Genomic DNA, 22,733 nt, shown 5'->3' with positions numbered 1-22,733 from the left:
TTTTATTTTATTATTTGTAAATGCCAGGGAGCTGAGGAATACCCTGCAGCCTTTCGATTTCACTCTCAAACTGTATTACTGTTTGCAGCTATCTTTGCTGTGTTCAGAGCATCACTGCCTTGGAAATCATCAGGCTTAAATTCCAGTCACATCCACACTGAGTTTGCATTCCCAATGCACACTTCTTTGGTATTTCTGGCCTTTTATACTTGGCTTTAACAGAATTTCGCCCACAAGAACCACCTCCACCCCTTGACTGTTCCTATTTTTTGTTCTGGCACTGCAGCTGTTGCCCTTTAGTGATGAATAGAGAAGGACAATAGTGTCAGAACACAGCCGTTTATATGCTGTTCAACGACTAGTTTCTGAACAATGTCACTCATCAATATTCCAAGGCGCATATCTAACTTTCTCTGTCATCCTCTCACTTTCTCACTTTCTCTCTCTCTCTCTCTCTCTCTCACTCTCTCTCTCTCTCTCTCTCTCTCTCTCTCACTCTCTCTCTTTCTCTCTCTCTCTCTCTCTCTCTCTCTCTCACTCTCTCTCTCTCTCTCTCTCTCTCTCTCTCTCACTCACTCTCTCTCTCTCTCTCTCTCTCTCTCTCTCTTTCTCTCTCTCTCTCTCTCTCGCTCTCTCTATCTGACAAAGACATCCATTCAGGAAGCCTGCAACTGAAAGATGCATAAAAATGTTTGAAAACAGGCACCTGAAATGGAGAGAGGAAATAGGAAGAGGAAGAATGATGTAGATGGGATGAAGATACTGATACACTGCACAAAAATCATTCTCAAATGAATATTCTGGGTTCAATACAAGTTAATCTCAATCGACAGCATTTGTGGCATAATATTGATTACCACAAAAATTTATTTTGACTTGCCCCTCCTTGTCTTTAAAAAAAAATTAAATTCTGGGTTAGGGTTAGGCACTTACAACTGAAGTTAATGGGGGCCAATTTTTTAATGTTAAAATACTCATGTTTTCAAAAGTATAGCCACAAGACATAAACAATGTGCATGTAAACATGATTTCAGTGTGATGAAATCACTTACTAACCATTTCTGTGTAAAGTTATAGCCAATTTTTCAACTTCGTTTCCATGACGATGTAATGTCAAAACCCTAAAATGACTGAAAAAAATGAAATTTAAACAACTTTACAGCTCAAATAATACATGAGTTTTAACAGAAGAATGAATGTACTGTACGTACTTTTATAAAATTATAAGCTTCACATTTCTGCCTTTTAAACCCTCCAAAAATGTGGCCCCCACTTCCATTGTAAGTGCCTCACTGTAAACTTGATTTTTGCTTCTTCTTCTTCTTCTTTTTTTTTAAAGAAAAGGAGGGAAGAGTTGAAATTAATGTTTGTGGTAATCAACATTATGCCACAAATGCTGTCGATTGAGCTTAATTACCTATCCTATCCTATAACATCCTTAAAACAACTTTAACTGACTTTAATTTTAATTTTATATTTAATACAATTATAGAACATTAAAAATGGTATAAACATAAAATGTATATAATTATATATTTATTTTTAATTAAATTATAATTATATTTTCAGATAAAGTATCTTGAATATAGTGCAAGTGGAGTTTGTCTTGTCACATGAAGATTTTTTTTAAACTTGTTTTAAGCATATACAAAGGCAAAACAAGTTTAAAAATCTGCCAGTCAAGACAAAATACTAACAGTATATTAAAGAGACATATTTTGAAAACAAACATTAATATCTCGCACATTTTTTGCTCAAAAGGTAGATTAATCTTGTTTTAAAAATATTTTGACATTTTTAATAGAAAAACAAGACAAAGATACTCATTAAGCATGTGAATATTTGCAGTGTATAGGTCAAGACTAGGTACAGAGAAATATGAGTTTTGAAACAGAGTGTAATGAACATATACTTAACCCTTGTGCGACCTTAGGGACATTTTTGTCTTTTTCATTTTTGTTTTTTCAATCATTTTGGCTGTGTAAATGCCAATGGCATAAATTTTTCCAAAGGTGTGTATTTTTGGGGGAATTTTGATATTTCAACCTCAGTTCCTATAATACATCTATAATACAGTGCATCCGGAAAGTATTCACAGCGCTTCACTTTTTCCAAATTTTTTTATGTTACAGCCTTATTCCAAAATGGATTAAATTCATTATTTTCCTCAAAATTCTACAAACAATACCCCATAATGACAACGTGAAAGAATCTTTGCAAATTTATTAAAAATAAAAAACGAAAAAAATCACATGTACATAAGTATTCACAGCCTTTGCCATGACACTCAAAATTGAGCTCAGGTGCATCCTGTTTCCACTGATCATCCTTGAGATGTTTCTACAACTTGATTGGAGTCCACCTGTGGTAAATTCAGTTGATTGGACATGATTTGGAAAGGCACACAACTGTCTATATAAGGTCCCACAGTTAACAGTGTATGTCAGAGCACAAACCAAGCCATGAAGTCCAAGGAATTGTCTGTAGACCTCCGAGACAGGATTGTATCGAGGCACAGATCTGGGGAAGGGTACAGAAAAATTTCTGCAGCATTGAAGGTCCCAATGAGCACAGTGGCCTCCATCATCTGTAAATGGAAGAAGTTTGGAACCACCAGGACTCTTCCTAGAGCTGGCTGCCTGGCCAAACTGAGCGATCGGGGGAGAAAGGCCTTAGTCAGGGAGGTGACCAAGAACCCGATGGTCACTCTGACAGAGCTCCAGCATTTCTCTGTGGAGAGAGGAGAACCTTCCAGAAGAACAACCATCTCTGCAACACTCCACCAATCAGGCCTGTATGGTAGAGTGGCCAGACGGAAGCCACTCCTCAGTAAAAGGCAAATGACAGCCTGCCTGGAGTTTGCCAAAAGGCACCTGAAGGACTCTCAGACCATGTGAAACAAAGATTGAACTCTTTGGCCTGAATGGCATGCGTCATGGCTGGAGGAAACCAGGCACTGCTCATCACCTGGCCAATACCATCCCTACAGTGAAGCATGGTGGTGGCAGCATTATGCTGTGGGGATGTTTTTCAGCGGCAGGAACTGGGAGACTAGTCAGGATCGAGGGAAAGATGAATGCAGCAATGTACAGAGACATCCTTGATGAAAACTTGCAACAGGACAACGACCCTAAGCACACAGCCAAGATAACAAAGGAGTGGCTCCGGGACAACTCTGTGAATGTCCTTGAGTGGCCCAGCCAGAGCCCAGACTTGAACCCGATTGAACATCTCTGGAGAGATCTGAAAATTGCTGTGCACCGACGCTCCCCATCCAACCTGGTGGAGCTTGAGAGGTCCTACAAAGAAGAATGGGAGAAACTGCCCAAAAATAGGTGTGCCAAGCTTGTAGCATCATACTCAAAAAGACTTGAGGCTGTAATTGGTGCCAAAAGTGCTTCAACAAAGTATTGAGCAAAGGCTGTGAATACTTATGTACATGTGATTTATTTATTTTTTTTCGTTTTTTTTTTATTTTTTATTTTTTTATATATAAATTTGCAAAGATTTCAAACAAACTTCTTTCACATTGTCATTATGGGGTATTGTTTGTAGAATTGAGGAAAATAATGAATTTAATCAATTTTGGAATAAGGCTGTAACAACAAAATGTGGAAAAAGTGAAGCGCTGTGAATACTTTCCGGATGCACTGTACACTGTGTACACAAAATAGTTACACTCAGGACCTTAAGGACAGAAATGTCCCCATTGAAACCCATTAAAACTGCAATATTTGATCCCAGTGCCATTAAAGCATAAAATCATGAATTCTATGATATTATACTTTCATTCCGGAGCCCTGGCTTCAAAATGTAACGTTTTAATATTTTCACCAGATGGCACCATTTTTCTCATGTTTAGCCTATGGAGCAAATACATGCTTTTTTCCTATTTTCTGTTTGCTGTATTATAGAGTACTGCAGGCCAACTGAATAAATGATGCAGCTAAAATTGTGTGGGTGTGTTGGTATGGATGTCAGAGTGTGTTTTGTATGTGTGTATTGAGAAATTTGTGTGTGTGTTAAAAACAACAGTGGCGTTATTTAAACAAACTGGCATTTAAAGGGTTAAAGTCCTGAAAATGAACGAATATTTGGTAGTTATGATCAGGACTGATGTTGGTTAAAAAGTCAGTGAAAGTGGAAAATAATATTAATATATAATATTTTTATGGCATTTTTGTCCTCTAAGGTCCTGAGTGTGAGGTTTCTTTTTTTAAACCTGACACTACACAAAAATTAATAACGCAGCAAAATCAATGTTGTTGCTAATCATTGACATATCCCAGACTGTGATAATCCCCCCCAAAAAAATTCCCCTTAGCATTTTGTATACGGAAAATAATTCATTTTGTGTTTTGTTTTTTCCATAAAAAAACAACAGTAGCAATATATAAACAAACTGGCATTTAAAGGGTTAAAATCCTGAAAATGAATGAATATTTGGTAGTTATGATAAGGACTGATGTTGGTTAAAAAAATGAACTCACTGAAAGTGGAAAATAGTATTAATATATAATATTATTATGGCAGTTTTTTGACATGGACATTTTTGTTCTCTAAGGACATCTGAGTAACTTCGTTTTATCGATGCACAAGGGTTAAATGTCTGAATAGTGCAAAAATCCAAGTTGTTTATTACAAGCTATAACCTTCAAATGCTGCATCCTCCAATATCAAACCATTCCATTCTAATACTGTAGCTGAGAGAGAGACCGACATCACTGATAAACTGCTTTCTTCCTGCTCTGCGCATACTCCCACTCCTCCCCTCTTTTATTGCCTCTCTCCCTCCATCCCCCTTTCTGATTGCATGAGAGTGTGTGTGCTTGTGTGTCAAAGCCACTGAGAACTTGGCTTTGTGTGTATGTGTGTGTGCATGCGCAATACAAATAAAAGGATTAGTGTGTGCACGTTTGTGTGTAAGAGAGAGAGAGAGGGGAGGAGAATATATGACACACTGCTGCTTCAGCATCCAAGAGGATACCGCTGAACAGAGCAGCCGTTCCCACAAGAACCACTCGCCATTTCCAACATCTTCAGCATCACCATCCTTAGTTTATGCATAGCTGTATCATTTTTTATCTTATTTCTCAGTCAATTTAAAACAAATTTGCATAGGAAATACTTCGGAATTGCTTTTTGTCCTAATTTTTTCATCTTTTTCTCTTATTATCCTGAAACTGTTCTCTCCACCTCTGATTTGGACTTTTCTCCACACATTAAGAAGACGTTCGCAAAGGAATGTCATAGAAGAAAGGCCAAAAGTTTTTTCTTCTTGTAGACATTTTTGTTGTTGTTGTTGTTTATCTATTTTCCCATTTTATTTGTCAGCGTTTTCTTTTCTTTCTTTTTTTTTTTTCTTTTTTTTTGTGGAGGACATCATTTTCCTCCGGTTTGACACTGAAGGTCATGTTATGGTCTCCAAGACTCGCTCTCTCAAACTTCCATGTGAAGCTTACGGCTAAGGGACTATTCCGAAATCTCCAGCTATTGCCAGGATGCAAGAAGACCACAGTGGTCTTCCATGCAGGTTTGAGAACCCATACCTTCCTCCCTCTCTCAATCTCTACCTCCATCTCTCCCATCATACGGCCCTTCCCCCCTCCCATATTTCTCCTTTTAACACCCTTCTCTCCATAGTTACTGTTGTCTGATTTGTGCTTTGAGGAGCGTGCAGCAGCCTTCACTATTGTTTCTTTTTACAGAGGATGCTTCCAAAGAATTGTATGTGTGTGTGTGTGAATGTGTGTGTAATGTAGTGAAAGGCCTAGATCTAGATGGAGTGATGCCCGGGCCAGAGGGCACCATGTGCAGTGCGTACCACAAATAGAAACCGCCTGCTGTTTTTTAATTATTTATTTTTTTGTTTGTGTTTGTCAACACATCTACGCTATGTCTGCTTTGCCGTGTTTGCACATAAACAATATGCAGTGTTTATTAAGGGTTCACATACATACACACATTCTGTACAATCGGAAGCAATGTAGTGATTTTCATATTTTTGATAAATGTAGCACAGATTAAATGAATAAAATGTGTATATCAAGAACACAAGGGATAAATTGATTTCCAGGATGTATATTTCTGTGTTTTGGGCACTGTAGCTCACTACCTGCTCATTTTGGGCTTTGATAGCTGAAATTTGCCCCACCCCAGCTGAAAATCTCCATCGCCCTTCTTCTCTCTGTGTCAAATGAAAATTTAGGTTAGGGTTCAGGCAAGGACACTCTTTCTCTGTCTGTCTCTCTTTCTGTCTCTCTCTCTGTCTTTGTGAATGCATTGTGAATTTCAGTCATTTGGGAGAAAAAAGGTGTCTGTAGGAATTTCTCTAATTGTACTTCGCAAATATCCAATTGAGGTCAGTCTTGTTAAGGCAAGTGTAACTGTTGCCATAGTTATTATATTTTCCACCCAAATTTTGGTTTGTAACACGTCCCATAACATTCGTGCTACCGACATGAATGATATCTCAAATCATGCAGCTTATTCTGGAGAGGTGTGATATTACTTTCCTATCCAATCAGACTAATGATTTTCACCTGATGGATGACAAAATGGGCAAAATATGCCATCGACTTACAGTGAAAAAGGGATCCGAGCCACACTGTATCTAAGGACCAGAATATCACAGAGACTAGTAACTGACCACCTTATAACTACCTAACATTGCCCTCAGATCCATTCATATCAGCCTAGCAACCACATAGCAACACGCTTACATCCACTCTGAATACCTGAGCAATGCAACCACCTAGAACACCATCATGCTGGCAAATGTTGTACGAGTAACGTCATGGTTACTTTCGTAACCTCCGTTCCCTGATGGAGGGAAAAAGACGTTGTGTCGATGTAGTGACGCTAGGGGTCACTCTTGGGAGCCCCAAACACATGAGAATTGGCGAGTGGAATTTGCATGCCACTCCCCCGGACATACGGGTATAAAAGGAGCTGGTATGCAACCACTCATTCAGGTTTTGTGCTGAGGAGCCGAGACCAGGTCCCGGCCATTTCAGCGGGTAGTTCAGCGTTGTGACAAGAGGGACACAACATCTCATTGCCTCCATCAGAGAACGGAGGTTACGAAAGTAACCATGACGTTCCCTATCTGTCACTCACTCGACATTGTGTTGATGTAGTGACACTAGGGGTCCCTATACAAAACGCCACAACTATCTGAACTGTGTTATGTGAACTGGTGGTGTGATGGGCAGACCGCTGTGTGCCTCATAGCCAGCACACCAGGCCGTCACGTAACCTCCCCCAATGCTCTTAAGAGCGTCGAATGGTCCATTAGGAACAAGTCGACTGCCCAACTATAGGGACAGGCTAGCCCAGCCGAGGCCTCTTTCCCTCTCTTTTCTCCCCAAAAAAAGTGGAATTTGTAACTGACTGGGAGCCATAAGCCAAAGGTGGCGCTCCTGGACCACCCGGGTGGACATCACCTGCCCGAGAGACCGCGCCGTGACCTTCATCACCTGGAGAACGAGGTCGGTCGCCGAGTGCAGTTCCTGCATCAATCCTGGGTTAGAACTACCTTTGTGCAGTTCTTTTAGCACCCTGGCTTGGTGTAGGAGAGCCATGGCATGCAGGGCAGAGGCGGCTTGTCCAGCGGCACTGCAGGCCACAGTCGTCAGGTATGACGTAAACCTACAGGCCCTGAATGGGAGCTTTGGGCGCCCGTGCCAGGTGGTGGCGCTCTGCGGACACAAGTGCACCACGAGCGGCTTATCCACCTGGGGGATCACCGAATACCCCCTGGCCGCTCCACCATCGAGGGTAGTGAGAGCAGGGGAGCTGAAAGACCAGGACCGGGCAGTAAAAGGTGCCTCCCACAATCTTGTCAGCTCCTCATGCACTTCCGGGAAGAAAGGAATGGGGGCAGGGCGTGGACATGGGTGGCACCCCGAGCCCAGGAACCAATCGTCGAGTCGTGAGGTTTCAGGGGAGAGTGGAGGGTTCCACTCTAGCCTGACGCTCTCGGCCACCCGGGAAAGCATGTCCATCATTTCCGCGTTGGCGTGAGACTGGGCGACCGTTCCCGAAGGAGGAAGCCCAGCCGAAGCCTCTGCGTCAGACTGGATAAGCCCGCTGTCCGATGCTTCGCTCGATAACACATCGTCTTCCGGAGCTCTGAACGAGAAGTGGAACTCGCGTTGAGATGAGCTGGCGGTCTCGTGCGAGAGCCCGATCGGGGCAAGTGAGCGTGCTGGGGAATGGGAGGTCCATGGGGGGATACCCGGCGGAGGTGATCCCATTGATATCCCCAAATTGCCCCCAGTGCTAACCGACGTGGCCTCAAACCCGTAGGTAGAAGGACTGGTGCGGGGAGCGCGACCCCAAAGTTGCCATGGTCATGTTCTCGCAATGAGGACATGACTCATCTATGAACAATGTCTCCATGTGGGCAGTGCCCAGACACGTAAGACAGCGATCGTGGCTATCAGAAGCATGGGATAACGAACGCAACCAGGAATAACACACAAACGGAAAGGCATCTTTAAAAAGACGTTCCGTGTGTGCCGCTCTTTTTGTGAATGAAAATATACTCTTTTAGAATATACTCTCTTATTTTCGCTCTGCAGAAGCACCAGGGACGTTCTCTGCACTCCACGGGTGCAGAGGAGGAGAAGCCGCTGAAATGTGCCATAAATCCAGCAGTTTTGAGATGCGTCTTTGGAGGGAATTGAATTCAGTGCACTGAATACAATCGCTCGGCTCCAAAGAGAAAATCTGAATGAGTGGTTGCATTCCAGCTCCTTATATACCCGTATGGCCGGGGGGTTGGGATGCAAATTCCACTCGCCAATTCTCATTGGCCTTTTTTCAAAAAAGCAGCGTCGAGTGAGTGACAGATAGGGAACAACCCGTAACATTTTCTTCATTAATATAAAAAAAATCAAGTTTAATAAAGTCTTGTTTATGTTTCAGATTTTTTGAGCAGCTATTGCATGATCACCTCTATCAAGTCTATCAAGACATAATCTTCAGTATTCTTAAGAATTGAAGATGTGTACAGGAGTCTCACGAAACCTGTCAAGAACATGTCTGGGATTATATATACAGTATATATATATTTTTTTTATATTGAATACCCCTCCCCCATTCAAAAAATGCAAAAAAGATATTGTTGTTAAATTTTACATTTAAAAAAAATTATTTTATATTTTTGATATTTATATTTTATATGAAAATGTTTTATATTTATATATTTACCTATATTACATTTATTAGTTATTTTATAAAGATGCGACATTATTTTAATGAGAATTTAATACCTCCCATTCCCCTTACTGTAATGCCAAAAACAACCATAATGATATATAAATATTAAATGTAATGTTTTTCATTATTATTAAATTCTGACTATTATAAAATTAAAAAGTATTTATGAATCATGTTAGTATTTTTTGTACTATCTTTTATTTATGCTGATTTAATAAAAATGACAGTCATTATTGAGAAGTTAAAAGATGCATTACGTTAACAAGAATTTTGTGAGAAAATAGGCTTAATTGTCTTGAAATTAATGTCGTAATAATGGTCTTAAAAATAGGCTTAATTTTCTTAGTGCTCAATATAATTTCTTATTTATTTTTATTCTTCTTAAGTATATTGTATTGAAAATATACTTTTTGAAATAAAGCCGTCAGCCAATATTATTTATCTCTCATTAAATCCAGACTAGTGGTCTGGTGTGGTGGTCTAGAAATTTTCATCCTCTGCTTATGGATGATACAGTGGAAAATTCCAGAATGTTCACACACGTCTCACATCTCCTCATGGTTGTCTCCATAGAAACTAGCATGCTGGATCATGCAGGCTGTTATTAACAGCCCTGATAAATGTGACCTAAGCAGCCGGTCAGAGCTGAGATTGTGAGCAGAGAGAACAGTACATACTGAATGCTTCTCAACACACTGCACACATTATTGACTTCCAGTCTGTTGTTCAAATTAATCTTTATCTGAGAACCCAGCCTCTCTAATCAGACCGAACGCTCAATAAACTGTCTTTTTGTAAGTGGTGTAATGCTGTGCGAGTGTGAGTGCACGTGTTTGTGTGTGCCAAAGGCACACTGTATACTCAAAGTGGGCCAGTCAAACTCAAACATTTATTACAGCATAATTTTTTTATCTGTTTATTCATCTGGATTTGATGACATGCTTTGAACTTGTAGTTTTCATCCCTCATCGTGAGATTTAATAAGCACAGCCACTGGCCTCATTCTCAGAATTCCAATCCAGATTATTTCCCTGGGCCCACATTGTGTGTGTGTGTGTGTGTGTGTGTGTGTGTGTGTGTGTGCGTGTGTTTGGCATGTGATGTCCCAATTGCATGAGGCAACTGCATCTGTGAAATTACTGGATGTTGTTTTTGAATATACTTGTGCCTAAAGGGAGAAATATTTGTGAGATTGAATGTAGGATTTAAATGTTCAAGGATTTGCAGTTCAGAAAATGAGAACTGTTTAAGGCTCCTGTAATGTCCTCGCTGTTCTTTGACTTAGAATAGACCTACTGTATAGTCACAGTGAACAGCAATATCTGGAGTTGGAATGGCTTTGGTACCCACAGATATAATGCAGAATATTCTATTGTATAGGAACCTGAGCATTATCTAGGGCCCAGAATATTACAGAGACTTGGGGGTGGTCTCCTTTAATTTGGGACAATTAACAACCACTCAGAACATCTCAGAAACACACTAAAAACATTCAAAACACCTTAGCAAACACTTAGCAACACCCTGGCTAGAAGAGCTGAAAAGAGCTCTTCAGGTTGGTCAGCATATGAGTCTAGAAGAACCTCAGCACGTGCATTTTTACTGCCAAGATATCCAAATCGGCCTGAAGAAAATCAAAATGGATGTGTGTTTGCAAGTGTGTATAATCACACTTACCCTCTTCAAACATTCCTGGTGACCATTATAGACCTTTTCCAGTGAGCCATACCCCTTATTACCCCAGTTTTGTATCCTGGATTCTTATCTTCTAACACAGTGGCATGATGATGATGGTGGTATGTTATTCTACCACAGGCCCTGGAGGTTGCTCTCTCTGTCCAGCAGACTGGCCACTCTCTGGTCTTCCCAGCCATGGTCTTATAGGTAAAATCACCAAATGGTCACACAAAATATTTTTCTTTTTTCAACTCCAAAAATATGAAATTGTTTTGCATCATACAGCCCAACACTGGTCCAGCCTTCCACAGCAGACTCCAAGATGTACCTCTGTGAATTACATGTTTTGTCATTTAGACTGGAAAATGAAAGAAAAAACGGTTGCTCAAAAGTTAAAATGTAAAATATTTGACACTATTAAAAACACTTTTTTGTGTTAGGTTACTAGAACCTAACACAAAGACTGAATAATTTTTTTATAGGTCCATTAGTAATATAGTGTTTTTTTTAAGCCATGTTAACACCATGATTTTTGGACATGGTGCAAAGAATACATGCTATTCTTTGAAATAGTATGGAGTACCATGTAAATACCATGGTACATGCATATGGTAACAAAGACAGTTTAGCAGAGATGGACCACTCCTATTAGTGAATGGGAGAAATTGGAATGCCCAATGGCCATCGGATGTAGATAAGAATGTCCCGTCTTTCAGGTAAAAGTGCCAATCACTTTTTAGATACAGGCATCGCTTGTCAGTCAACTCGAGAATGCGCATGCACATTAGCTGAACCAGCCTGAAAAGTAGTGTATTTTAGCATTATCTCAATTTATGATATCATTTTTGTCAAATTTGACTGCTGTTTTGAAATATGTTATTTAATCATAATCTTGACCAACTGTTTTGGAGATGTCGGTATTTGCCCATTTAAGTAGATAGGAGCTCTACTTTTCTGCTGCTTTTTTTACAAAGAAAATAGCTGCCCAGTCTGCCAGAGAGTGTTCCAAAGATGGCTGCCGAGTGAACTGACTTGCCTTGAAACATTGATGGTAATCATTCAGTGCCTTAGTATATATATCAAAGTACCATCTTATTACCATCTGATAGCATCACTTTACCATAGTACCACCAAAATACTTTTTTAAGGGAGAATTCACATAATCAGAGTGATATTTTAGTCTCTATCAGGTGTTATTTAACTTTAACTTGAATTAACAGTAACAAATGAAGTTTTTTCTCCATCACATTTCTTTTACTAAAAGTATCCATCCTAGATCTAATTGTGTAGCTTTTTGATTGAATAAGATGTGCTGTACTGTATGTGTTTGGTAGCCTCTTCAGTGTAGGGCACTCCTGTGTGAGTGAGAGAATTCTCTCCAATAAGCAAAACACTGAAACATTTACTCAGGCTTTCCTTCTTTAGAAATGGTGCATAATTTCCTGATCTGCCTTCCAGTAATTATGTGAAAGAGTGGAAGCTCTTTTTTTCTGTGGTAGAAGGCCTGCTGTATTGTATATGTGTGATGGGCTGACTCTGTGGAGTGTTTAATCTTGCAGTGTAATGAAAAGAGGATTGTTTACAGAAAATCATAGGAGCACCACTCTGTCTGTTAGCATAACCATGAACATTTCCGGCCAGGGTGTGGACACGCTTGACAGCACACTGGTGTTTGTTTAGAGGCCTGCGATTGAGTCTTATTTAATATATGTGTGTGTGTGTGTGTGTGTGTGTGTGTTGTAGCTAGTTATGGTCTGTCTCCAGTGGTGTTTAATGGGGAGAGCAATTACAGAATGTCTCCTGTCACATCAGACTGTCATAAACACCTAATATGAGCTTTACACACTAATTACACACTTCTTATGGATAACCCCTGTTCACATACAGACAGTGACTCTAAATGTGTATGCACTAGCACCCGTTTCACAAGCAGTAGTGGTGCTGCTTTTGAGTTCTTCTAAAGCCTCATTCCCAGTATATATACTTTAATCTAAAGTTCAGTGTTTAAAAAGAGTAGATTCTTTTACAAAATTCAATTACACTATTGTAAACTGATATATATCATGCCATTTAATAGATGGATGGATGGAACAGATAGATAGATAGCAAGATAGATAGATATCTACTGTAATTCTTAAATACAACAGTTTGCTGTAAAAAAAATCTGGGAGATAAAGAGCAGGCTCATTGTGAAGTGACTAGTTTAACAGAAAAAGCTGTTATTTGCCAAGCATTTTGGGAAGATGAACATAAAAAAATCCTAGTGCCATCTCGGTGAAAGCTAGTGACATTCTGAACCATATAATTTTAAACCCAAAGTATAGTATAGATCTGTGGCTTATTGTCAGCGTTCACTCTGTTGACACATACAAACAATACTGGATCCAACCCTGTCACACTCATTCTTCACTTGTCTAAATGCAATTAAAAAAGTACAATTAAACCTTTAAAAAATACTGTATAAATGTAAAATAACAGTATTGCACTGCATAGTGGGATCCTAAAATTGTGAAATACAGATCAGGCCTTGTGCTTGAATAAGTACTATATGCTTGGGTTGCATCAGGGTTTTACAGGGACATGTACAGAAGTTTTAGTTCAGAATTAATAGAGTTCTTAGCACTATTTAATGTTTTGTTTTTTAATTTTTTAATCCTAAATGGTTGTTTTGTTTAAAATCAGCATTGTGGTGATTGGTGTTCCCTCGTTCCTTCCAGCCAGTGTTAATGTGTTGTAGTTAAATACAATCATTTTCACTGTGTAACTTGTAAGGAAAAAAGTTAAACTTAAGGTCTGATCATAACTTGCAAATGCCACTTAATGAGGCAACAGCATTATGTCATTATACAATACATAATGAATTGACTTACAAGCATTCAAAGAGAGTTCTGCAATGCAGATTTTTGGATTGTTAATGTTGCAACATGGAGACTTTTGAGTCAAGTCTTAAATCTCATCTCTTTACACTGGTCTTTGAGTCTGACGAATGAAATGTAGGACACAGTTTTGGAGTGTTTGTATTTTGTGATTTAGATTACTGGTGTTTGTGTATGTGGTAAATTTGAAATGTTATGTTTTAAATTGTATTACTGTGAAGCACTTTGGTGAACTCTGTTGTTTTAAATGCTTTATAACTAAAACTGAGTTGAGATTAAAGTGCAAATGCAGTGATTTAATTATACAAATATGTAGTTTACATGTGCTGCGTGGTTCACAGTAGATTAGTGCTCTGCTCTGTCATCTGATACAACGTGTCGTGAATGATCCTCAATGTCTGTGGAGTTTCCAGTAGATGAACGCTCGGATTTATACATTCATTCAAAGCATCTCTTCCACACTAAGATTTGAGCCTTTAGCAGTTTAATTAATCACGCTTGGACATGTCACAATTTTAATTTGATAAATTGTCCATTTCATTGTAAGGAGTAACAGAGCATGCGCTCAAAATGAGCATTTTAAAGCTGTCGTGTGTCAGTCATAATGCGCGCTGGAACCAGATAGAGTCAGTGGTCGGTACTACCCGTAATGCAGAAACACTTGCATCGTTACATCTTTTGTATTTTAGTATCGACTTGGTACCGAAGTACCGGTACTTTTGACAACACTAGATGGATGGATGGATGGATGGATGGATGTATGCAACATATAGATAGATAAATGGATGGATGGATGGATGGATGGATGTTAAGATTTAACGTTTTTTGGTGAACTATCTCTTTAAGAACAAAATGTACCACAGTGATGTCTGAAAAAGTTCTGTATAGTGCAATGTCATCTCAGGTCAGCAGTGATGTGATAGGAGCTGACTATTTTTTAAGGCTCAACTTGATCTTATGATTGCACACACCTTTGGGGTAGATTGAGCAGATGTGGTCATGTGACCAATGGGAAGGTCATTGTTTAGCAGGGGCAACTGAGTTATTACTGCTGGATGAAATATCTTACACATACACATTCACATCCGTGCAGCTAGTTATTTAAGGACACTACATTTTGTTTAAAAAAAACACACCCCCTCACATCACACCACACATGCTTTCTTTGTCCTCTCTTAGTGACAGTGAATAAGAAAGAGGCTGCAGCCATCTCCCTATATCAAGCCTGGGTTTGAATAATGTAACAAGGACATTTGTCATTAGTGATCTTTGCATTATACATCACTAAGGCTTTTGAGTTTGGACCTTATAATGTATAAAAGAAAGAATATTTTGGCTTGTACCGAAGCCTAAAACTAATTTGAGCAAAAAGAAAGAAAAGATAGAGAGTGTTAGACGTGCAGTTTGTTGTTAGTGCAGAGATCATTAGTAAGACTACATGTTTCTGTTTCTTTAATTGTATGTCATTTAAAGTCTGAATACAGCAAGATTGGACATTTTGTATAAAATATTTGTACTACTGGTATAAATAGGGTGCTTGCTGAGTGCTCAAACTCAAACAAGAACACAGCAGGGAAGATCAAAGACATATCATAAGTGTAAAGTGTGTTTGTGTGATTATGTGTGTGTTAAATCTCGATAGGGGGTTGATTGTTATTATACCATGGCACTTCATCACAGACAGACTCCTCTCAAAATTCACATCATACTTCAGGAGGCTGTGGGATCATAAAAGCAAAATATGAGAGCTAGCTGGATCCAGTAGTTTTAAATGTGTATCTGCCAGCAGAGGGCATCATAGGGACATATGATTCATGGAAAGTGGTTTAAAAAGGCGTTCACCCCAAAATGAAAATTCTGTCATCATTTATTCACCTTCATATTCCAATGCAGGATGACTTTCTGTCTTCCATGAAAACAAAAGGAGACATTGAGAATAATGTTAACTCTGTTCTTCTCCATACAAGGTTAATGAATTGGGACAGGAGTTGTTGAGCTCCAAAAAATGACCAAAAAAAAAAGCATCTTAGTGTACAAAATAAATAAATAAAATAAAATAGTGTGCATATATTTTCCAAAGTCATACAATGGCTTTGTGTACGGAACAGACAGATGACAGAATTTTCCTTTTTGGGTGCCATTTCTTTAAGGCCAGCTGTCAAAACAGTCAGCTATGGAATGAGAGATGAACTGGACCAGTAGGAGGTAATGTCCAGCTTGTACCCTTTACCTCCTGTTTTTGTCTCTTGTTGTTAATTGGCTTCTTTGTGTGTGGAAATTTCAAGGGTTGCTTAGTAATCACAGGTTACATTTTAATTAGAACTAAAGACCATCTCAATTTCAGTTCTAGTAATTCTCAGACCAGGCAGTTTGAGAGCATACATAAATTAGGGACACATATAGCCGACCTTCAGTTGTTTTTCAGATTTTAAGGTTTATTTATCCAATGAGAGAGTGTATACATGGCATGTTAAGCAGTGAAATCAGTGTCCAGCAGTGTGGCATGCTATACTTGTGCTATGACATGTCACAAATTCTTGTATAAATATTATGCATTCACTTTTTATGACTTTCTATGTATGGTTTCATACACACTGCTTTCATAAAGTGTGTAAAAATAGGGGAAAACCAATTGCAGAATCTAAAATACAGCTACAAATGTACACTTAGAAAGGAGTTAATTTGCAGTAAAGGAAGGCAAATTCAGAAACAAACTCAGCAAACTCGTAAAAATAAAAAAATAAAAAACGCGGACTTCTTCAAAACAATATATAATATACAGCGTATACTGTATAAAATATCAGGGCCTGAAATTCAGCATGGGATTGCGGGTAGAGCGCACAGTTTTAATCATTCCCTTGAGTTCCACGTTCATAGTGCAGGAAATTCCCGCACACTTTTATTCACATTACAGCACCGCTGCTAATTATTAAACCAATAGATACAGACAGGGCCATAGCTAGAGGGGTGAAAAGTGGTAATGATTCTGGGGCCCATAGGTCCAGGGGGGCCCCACAACAAATTCTAAACTGTATTTTTTAATAGGAAAGGGGCCCAAAGCAATATACAGTCAGGGGCCCCAGAATACCCAGCTACGGCCCTGGATACAGATGAACAAATCAAATCAATAAACGCGTTTTTGTATCAAACTGTAATTCCAGAAGATGCGTGAGTAAATCCGCTCTGTCTCTCCCTCTCTTTCAAGAGCAGCTGTCAGCAGCACATTGAGCGCTTGTTGAGTTTAGTGTGAGCGTGCACAGTGAGGGAGGGCTTTGTCACATAGAACCTGAATTTAAGATGTTACAGATGTATAAACCTTTCTAAACCTGTTAATTCCATATGCAAATACTGCATTTCCATTAGCAAGCGATGCGATAAAACTTTCATTTCTGTTTATAATTAACAAAGCTGCAACATTCCAAGCATGTTATGTTAGAGCAATCTATAGTTTCGACGCAGCACATTTGACAAGAAAGGCAGAAATAGCAAAAATGCTTTGTGTACCAGGCACCACATCACTTTCCTTTCGATTCATTCTTAAAGTAGTACGACTTTAATCTCATACTGCTTCGAATTTATTCTCGTAATTTTTACTTTATTCTCAAAATATTATGATAAATGACAATTGCAAATTTAAATTGTTAAATTACTTTGATTTTATTGTTAGCATTAGTTTCTGCACAATGAACAAATGAGCCGACAAGTTGTCATTTTCAATTTGATCCGCAATTTAAATTAAAAACATGTTTGATCCATTTATTGTGCGACTGACGTTTGTTCATATAAAGTTCTGAACGGGTGTCAGTGTTGTGCACTTAATATAGGCTCTAATTGTTATTTGACAGGTAGGGTGTTCATATTTTAAGTCATGGAAGGAAGGAATCTTCTTATTTTTATATTTTAATATGCCCAGTGGGCTAAGCCCCGGATGTCACTTAAGTTTAGCAACGCCCCTGGTACCAGCTGCATGGTGAAGAGAGACACTTAAACACCTGTTACATCTCTCATCTCCATCTCTCTAGTGCTCCATCCAGGGTCGGAAATTAACGGGGATCTGGGCAAAAATGCCCCCTAAATTCAAAATATGGTGGCAAAAAATGCCCCCACAAAGAGTTCCTGTTGTTTTAATAAAAAAATCCGATATAGGCCTAGTCCAAATACATAAATCGCGATATTCATTTGAATTTTCCCTGAACTTCATTCGTCCGTTGTGCAGATGTTGCAGTCAGTGGCGGATGCTCACGCCATAAACACGCACAGATGGGCACTCCGCTTCTCACGCTCCGCATCATTTCAGTATCATGCTCACATGCTAAATTACATGACTGTTCAGTCCTTTTATTCAAAATATACTGCCCTAGTGAGAAACACTATCGCTTCCTATGCTGTAGCCTACTTCACTGCCCATCAGCTCATCTCACTTATGCATCTGTCTGTTTGAAAAACCACCTCACCAGCTAGAAGCCAAAAGTGCGGGACGGATGGATGTTATATATTAAGTTAATCAGGTCTGAGAAAACAAAATATAATGTAACCAAATGCTACAATGTAGTTAATAATAATATTAATAAAAAGAATATCTGGATAAATAGCCTTGATGTTAAATAAAACATTATTAATGATACTATAATAACTTTCCATAAACCACTTTTAGTGTATGAATCATGTCTTTGACTAATTTTCATTGTGAAATGTTTATTTTTGCATTTTTTTTTTTATCAACTGTCATCTCCTCTTCTATGTCGGTGCATTAGTTTTGTAGGCTATGTTCATTTAATAGCCAAAATATTTGGAAATATGTAATATTTGGAATAAAGTTTTGTTTCAGTAGCAATGCGCATATGCAATGTACAGAACATGTAATTTTGTAATTATTGAAACATGCACATTTTTCAAATTGAATTAATTGTTTAAATTATAACATAAAAGGATGGCAGCATCATTTTATAAGGTTAGAATAGAAAAAAAAATGCCCCTGTAAATCAAATATTGCCCCTTAAAAAGTAGATATCTGACCCTGGTTCCATCTCACCTATATGGCAAATAATAAAAGTAGCTCTCCCATGAGATTTAGGTGAGTTTGTTGTAAAATTGTGGATGTTTTAGTGTTACAAGTTTTATCCCCACCCCCCAATAGCATTCTGAGATGCTATTCTTCACACCACAATCGTACATGTGGTTATCTGAGTTACCGTAGACTTTGTCAGTTCGAACCAGTCTGGCCATTCTTTGTTGACTTCTCTCATCAACAAGGCATTTCCATCCGCAGAACTGCCGCTCACTGGATGTTTTTTGTTTTTGGCACCATTCTGAGTAAATTCTAGAGACTGTTGTGTGTGAAAACTCAAACCAGCCCGTCTTGCATCAACAATCATCCATGCGATTATCTAATCAGCCAATCGTGTGGCAGCAGTACATAAAATCATGCAGATATGGATCAGGAGCTTCAGTTAATGTTCACATCAACCATCAGAATGGGGAAAAAATGTGATCTCAGTGATTTGGACCGTGGCATGATTGTTAGTGCCAGATGGGCTGGTTTGAGTATTTCTGTAACTGCTGATCTCCTGGGATTTTCATGCACAACAGTCTCTAGAATTTACTCTGAATGTTGCCAAAAACAAAAAACATCCAGTGAACGGAAAAGTCTATGGTAACTCAGATAACCGCTCTGTACAATTGTAGTGAGAAGACTAGCTTCTCAGAATGCTATTCTGATATGCGGGTTGGCGCTGTTTTGGCGGCACGAGGGGGAAGTACACAATATTAGGCAGGTGGTTTTAATGTTGTGCTGTTTGGTGTGTATTGTCACAAAACCTTTCAAGATTTTTCCTGTAACTATTTAACTCCAAATCAGTATGAAAACACACATTAAACTGTATTTTGTATGAAGAAAATTTAGCCTTCATTTAGGCCCATTGAGATTTTTTGCGTTTTGCATTATTTTTGGGGCACATTTTACACCCCAATTCTTTTTACCGTAATGGACGTATTACTTTTACTGTTCCCATAGTTTTCAATGATTATAACCATGACAGTCATTTTTTTTTTCTTTGTATTGTATTACGTAAAAATATTGTTGTACAATGATTTTTTTAATTAAATTCAATGAAAGGCAGTACCAAGGGAGTACTATGATGTATAAATACTTTACAGTTTAAATAGTACATTATTTTTGTATTATTGTAGTAATGAGAATATCATAATGACTAAGGGTGTAACCATTCACTCATCTCACGATTCGGTTCGGTTCACAATACTGAACTCACGGTTCGGTTTCGTTTCAGTTCATTATTCTTTAAACTAAGCCTGAGTCAAGAAAGGTTAAGATTTAAAGGTTTATTATTATTATTATTATTTCCTTTCAAATTAAGCTAAAAGTACTGTTCTTAATAGTGCTTAATGATCCATCAGCAATGTACTGGAACTGGAAATCAGCCCAGAACAGGGCAATGGTGACACCAAATGGAAATATTATCTAATTATTCTGCTTACTAAAATACAGAATTATGTCAGATACATATGTGTTTACTAATCATGTCACTGATTACATAAAATATTTTAAATTAAAATTTTATATTTCTAAAATATTGTCTCGGATTACATCTAAATATTCTTTTCAAAAATACATATTTAATTGAAGTGCATGCTTATCCAGTTAAATAATGATGAAATCAATACTGGCATGACATTTGACATTAGGATTATATATTCTCATAGCATTATTATACATAATATTCAGCATTATTTGATTACTATAGCAGTCAGAGCAGAGATCACTCTTTCGTGCTTCAAACAGACATTCGATCCCTTGAGCTGAAAAAGCACGTCTCTCTCCCACGTCTGGTGTTCCCTGTATTACATTCACTTTTCTTTTTCAGTTTTCGTAGTTTCAGCTGAACTCATTGTACAATGCCTGTGGCTGCTAGTGTGCACTAGTATTTAAAGGGATAGTTCAATAAAAAATTACAATTATCTCATCATTTACCCTCATGCCATCCCAGATGTGTATGAATTTCTTTCTTCTGTAGAACACAAATTATGATTTTTAGAAGAATATTTCAGCTCTGTAGGTCCATACAATGTAAGTGAATGGGTACTAACATTTTGACGCTCCAAAAAGCACATAAAGGAATCGTAAAAGTAATACGACTCCAGTGTTTTAATCCATGTCTTCAGAAGTGATATGATAGGTGTGGGTGAGAAACAGATCAATGTTTATACATTTAAGTTAGTTTTTTGTTGTTGTTAGAAATTTTTCTCCCTGCCCAGTAGGGGGCAGTATGCATGAAGAATGTGAATGACCAAAAGCACAAGAAGAAGAATGTGAAAGTGAAAGTTAAAGTGGAGATTGACTGAGCAGGGAGGAGAATTTATTGTAAAAAAGGATTTAAATATTGATCTGTTACTCACCCACACTTGTTATATTGCTTCTGAAGACATGGATTTAACCACTCGAGTCATATGGATTACCTTTATGCTGAATTTATGTGCTTTTGGAGCTGTGCTGAAACTTTCTGCAAAAGAAAGGAAGTCATACACATCAGGGATGGCATGAGGGTGAGTAAATGATGAGAGAATTTTCATTTTTGGATGAACTATTCCTTGTGTGCAGTGAAGCGATTACCATTTGTATGCCCGCGTTACATAATCGTACGATGTTGCACGTATAGGATAGAACAGACACTAAAATAAAAATAAAAAAATGCGTCACATAAATGTGTTCACTCTATTCTGAAATGTATTATTGTTCACTTGGAATTGTTTTAAGATTTTTTCCAATTTAGTGATGGACAAAATGATTTGATGTGTAGGATAGATCTGTGAGTTGGTATTTGTTACAGATTATAGGATGGGAAACCTTATTTTGACTTCAGTTAGCCTGTAGATATGGGACCAAAATGCACTCTCAGTGCACACACACACACACACACACACACACACTCAATCTTTCTCTCTCTCCCTCTCTTCTTCTAATGCACTCTTAATGTGCTCTCTGGACCTTAGTGCGTTACCATTAAGATTCAATTCTGACATGCACTGGTACTTTTTCAGGAGAGACTGATGAGGGCGTGTGTTGTTTGTACATTGAGTTTGTTGTTCTAGCATTTCTTGTAGAGTTTTTCTGTTAGTCATTTTCAATTCTGTAAGATGATGTAATTTATGTGTCTTACAGTAATATTCTCCTTGGATGTGTGAATGTCTTTTCTTTTCGTGAATTCAGTGTTTTGCTTTCACTGTTATTGGTTAAAGTAATGTGAATGCTGGATTGAAATCATGCTGAATGTGATGACCGCACTGAACACATGCTCTCTTACAGTGGACAAGAGCTCCAAAGGGCCCAAAGCTGCAGGGACAACAGCAGGCCGAACACAGCAGCACAGCTCGGCTGGGGGAACCGGACAGACCGAGGAAGAGGAGAGAGATATTCGTCTTCAAAATGAAAAGAAGAGTCAGTGCATCCTGCAGCTCCGTAAACTCATTGCGAATGGCAATCGCCGCTTGGAAGCTCTCGCCTTGGTTGTGCAGCATGTCTTCAGTGAGGTTGGAGAATTTTTTATTTAATTTTCTTTCTTTCTTTCTCTTCCTCAGCCTCGCACTGATGTAATTATATTGATATGCAGCACTTTTTTTTTTTACTGAAATATTTATCTGTTGGCTGTTGACTGACTGGTGTGTGTGTGTGTGTGTGTGCAAAGAGCTGCTTTATGATGCTGCTTTAAGATATCTCTAATTACATCTTGATTAGTAGGATTACATTTTTGGCATAAAGTTAAATGGAACCTATACAATTAAAAATATCTCCATTTCTGTTGTACTCGTATTTCAGAGTTCTGACTAGAAAGATCTTTCTTAGGACATAGCTTAACTTAGCATTCTGACTTTTTACCTCTCCATTAAAGAAATCAAAAACATGCAAATTTCAAGTAATATTTTCTGCATTTTAAATGCAAA

At 38.3% G+C, this 22,733-nt stretch overlaps 1 protein-coding gene across 1 annotated transcript in view; it reads left to right on the top strand.

The window, feature by feature from the left end:
• Positions 1–22,733, top strand: part of LOC127444529 (microtubule-associated tumor suppressor 1-like) — a 75,627-nt gene that overhangs the window by 34,317 nt on the left and 18,577 nt on the right. The window contains exon 7 of the mRNA XM_051703937.1: positions 22,099–22,322. Within this exon, the coding sequence (XP_051559897.1) occupies positions 22,099–22,322 (224 nt within the window). The remainder of the gene's footprint in view (positions 1–22,098; positions 22,323–22,733) is intronic.

The sequence above is a fragment of the Myxocyprinus asiaticus genome, chromosome 8 (assembly GCF_019703515.2).
Source record: "Myxocyprinus asiaticus isolate MX2 ecotype Aquarium Trade chromosome 8, UBuf_Myxa_2, whole genome shotgun sequence".
Classification (NCBI taxonomy): Eukaryota; Metazoa; Chordata; class Actinopteri; order Cypriniformes; family Catostomidae; genus Myxocyprinus; species Myxocyprinus asiaticus.
Note: the sequence above shows the minus strand (reverse complement) of the source record. Positions and strands in the feature narration are given on the sequence as shown.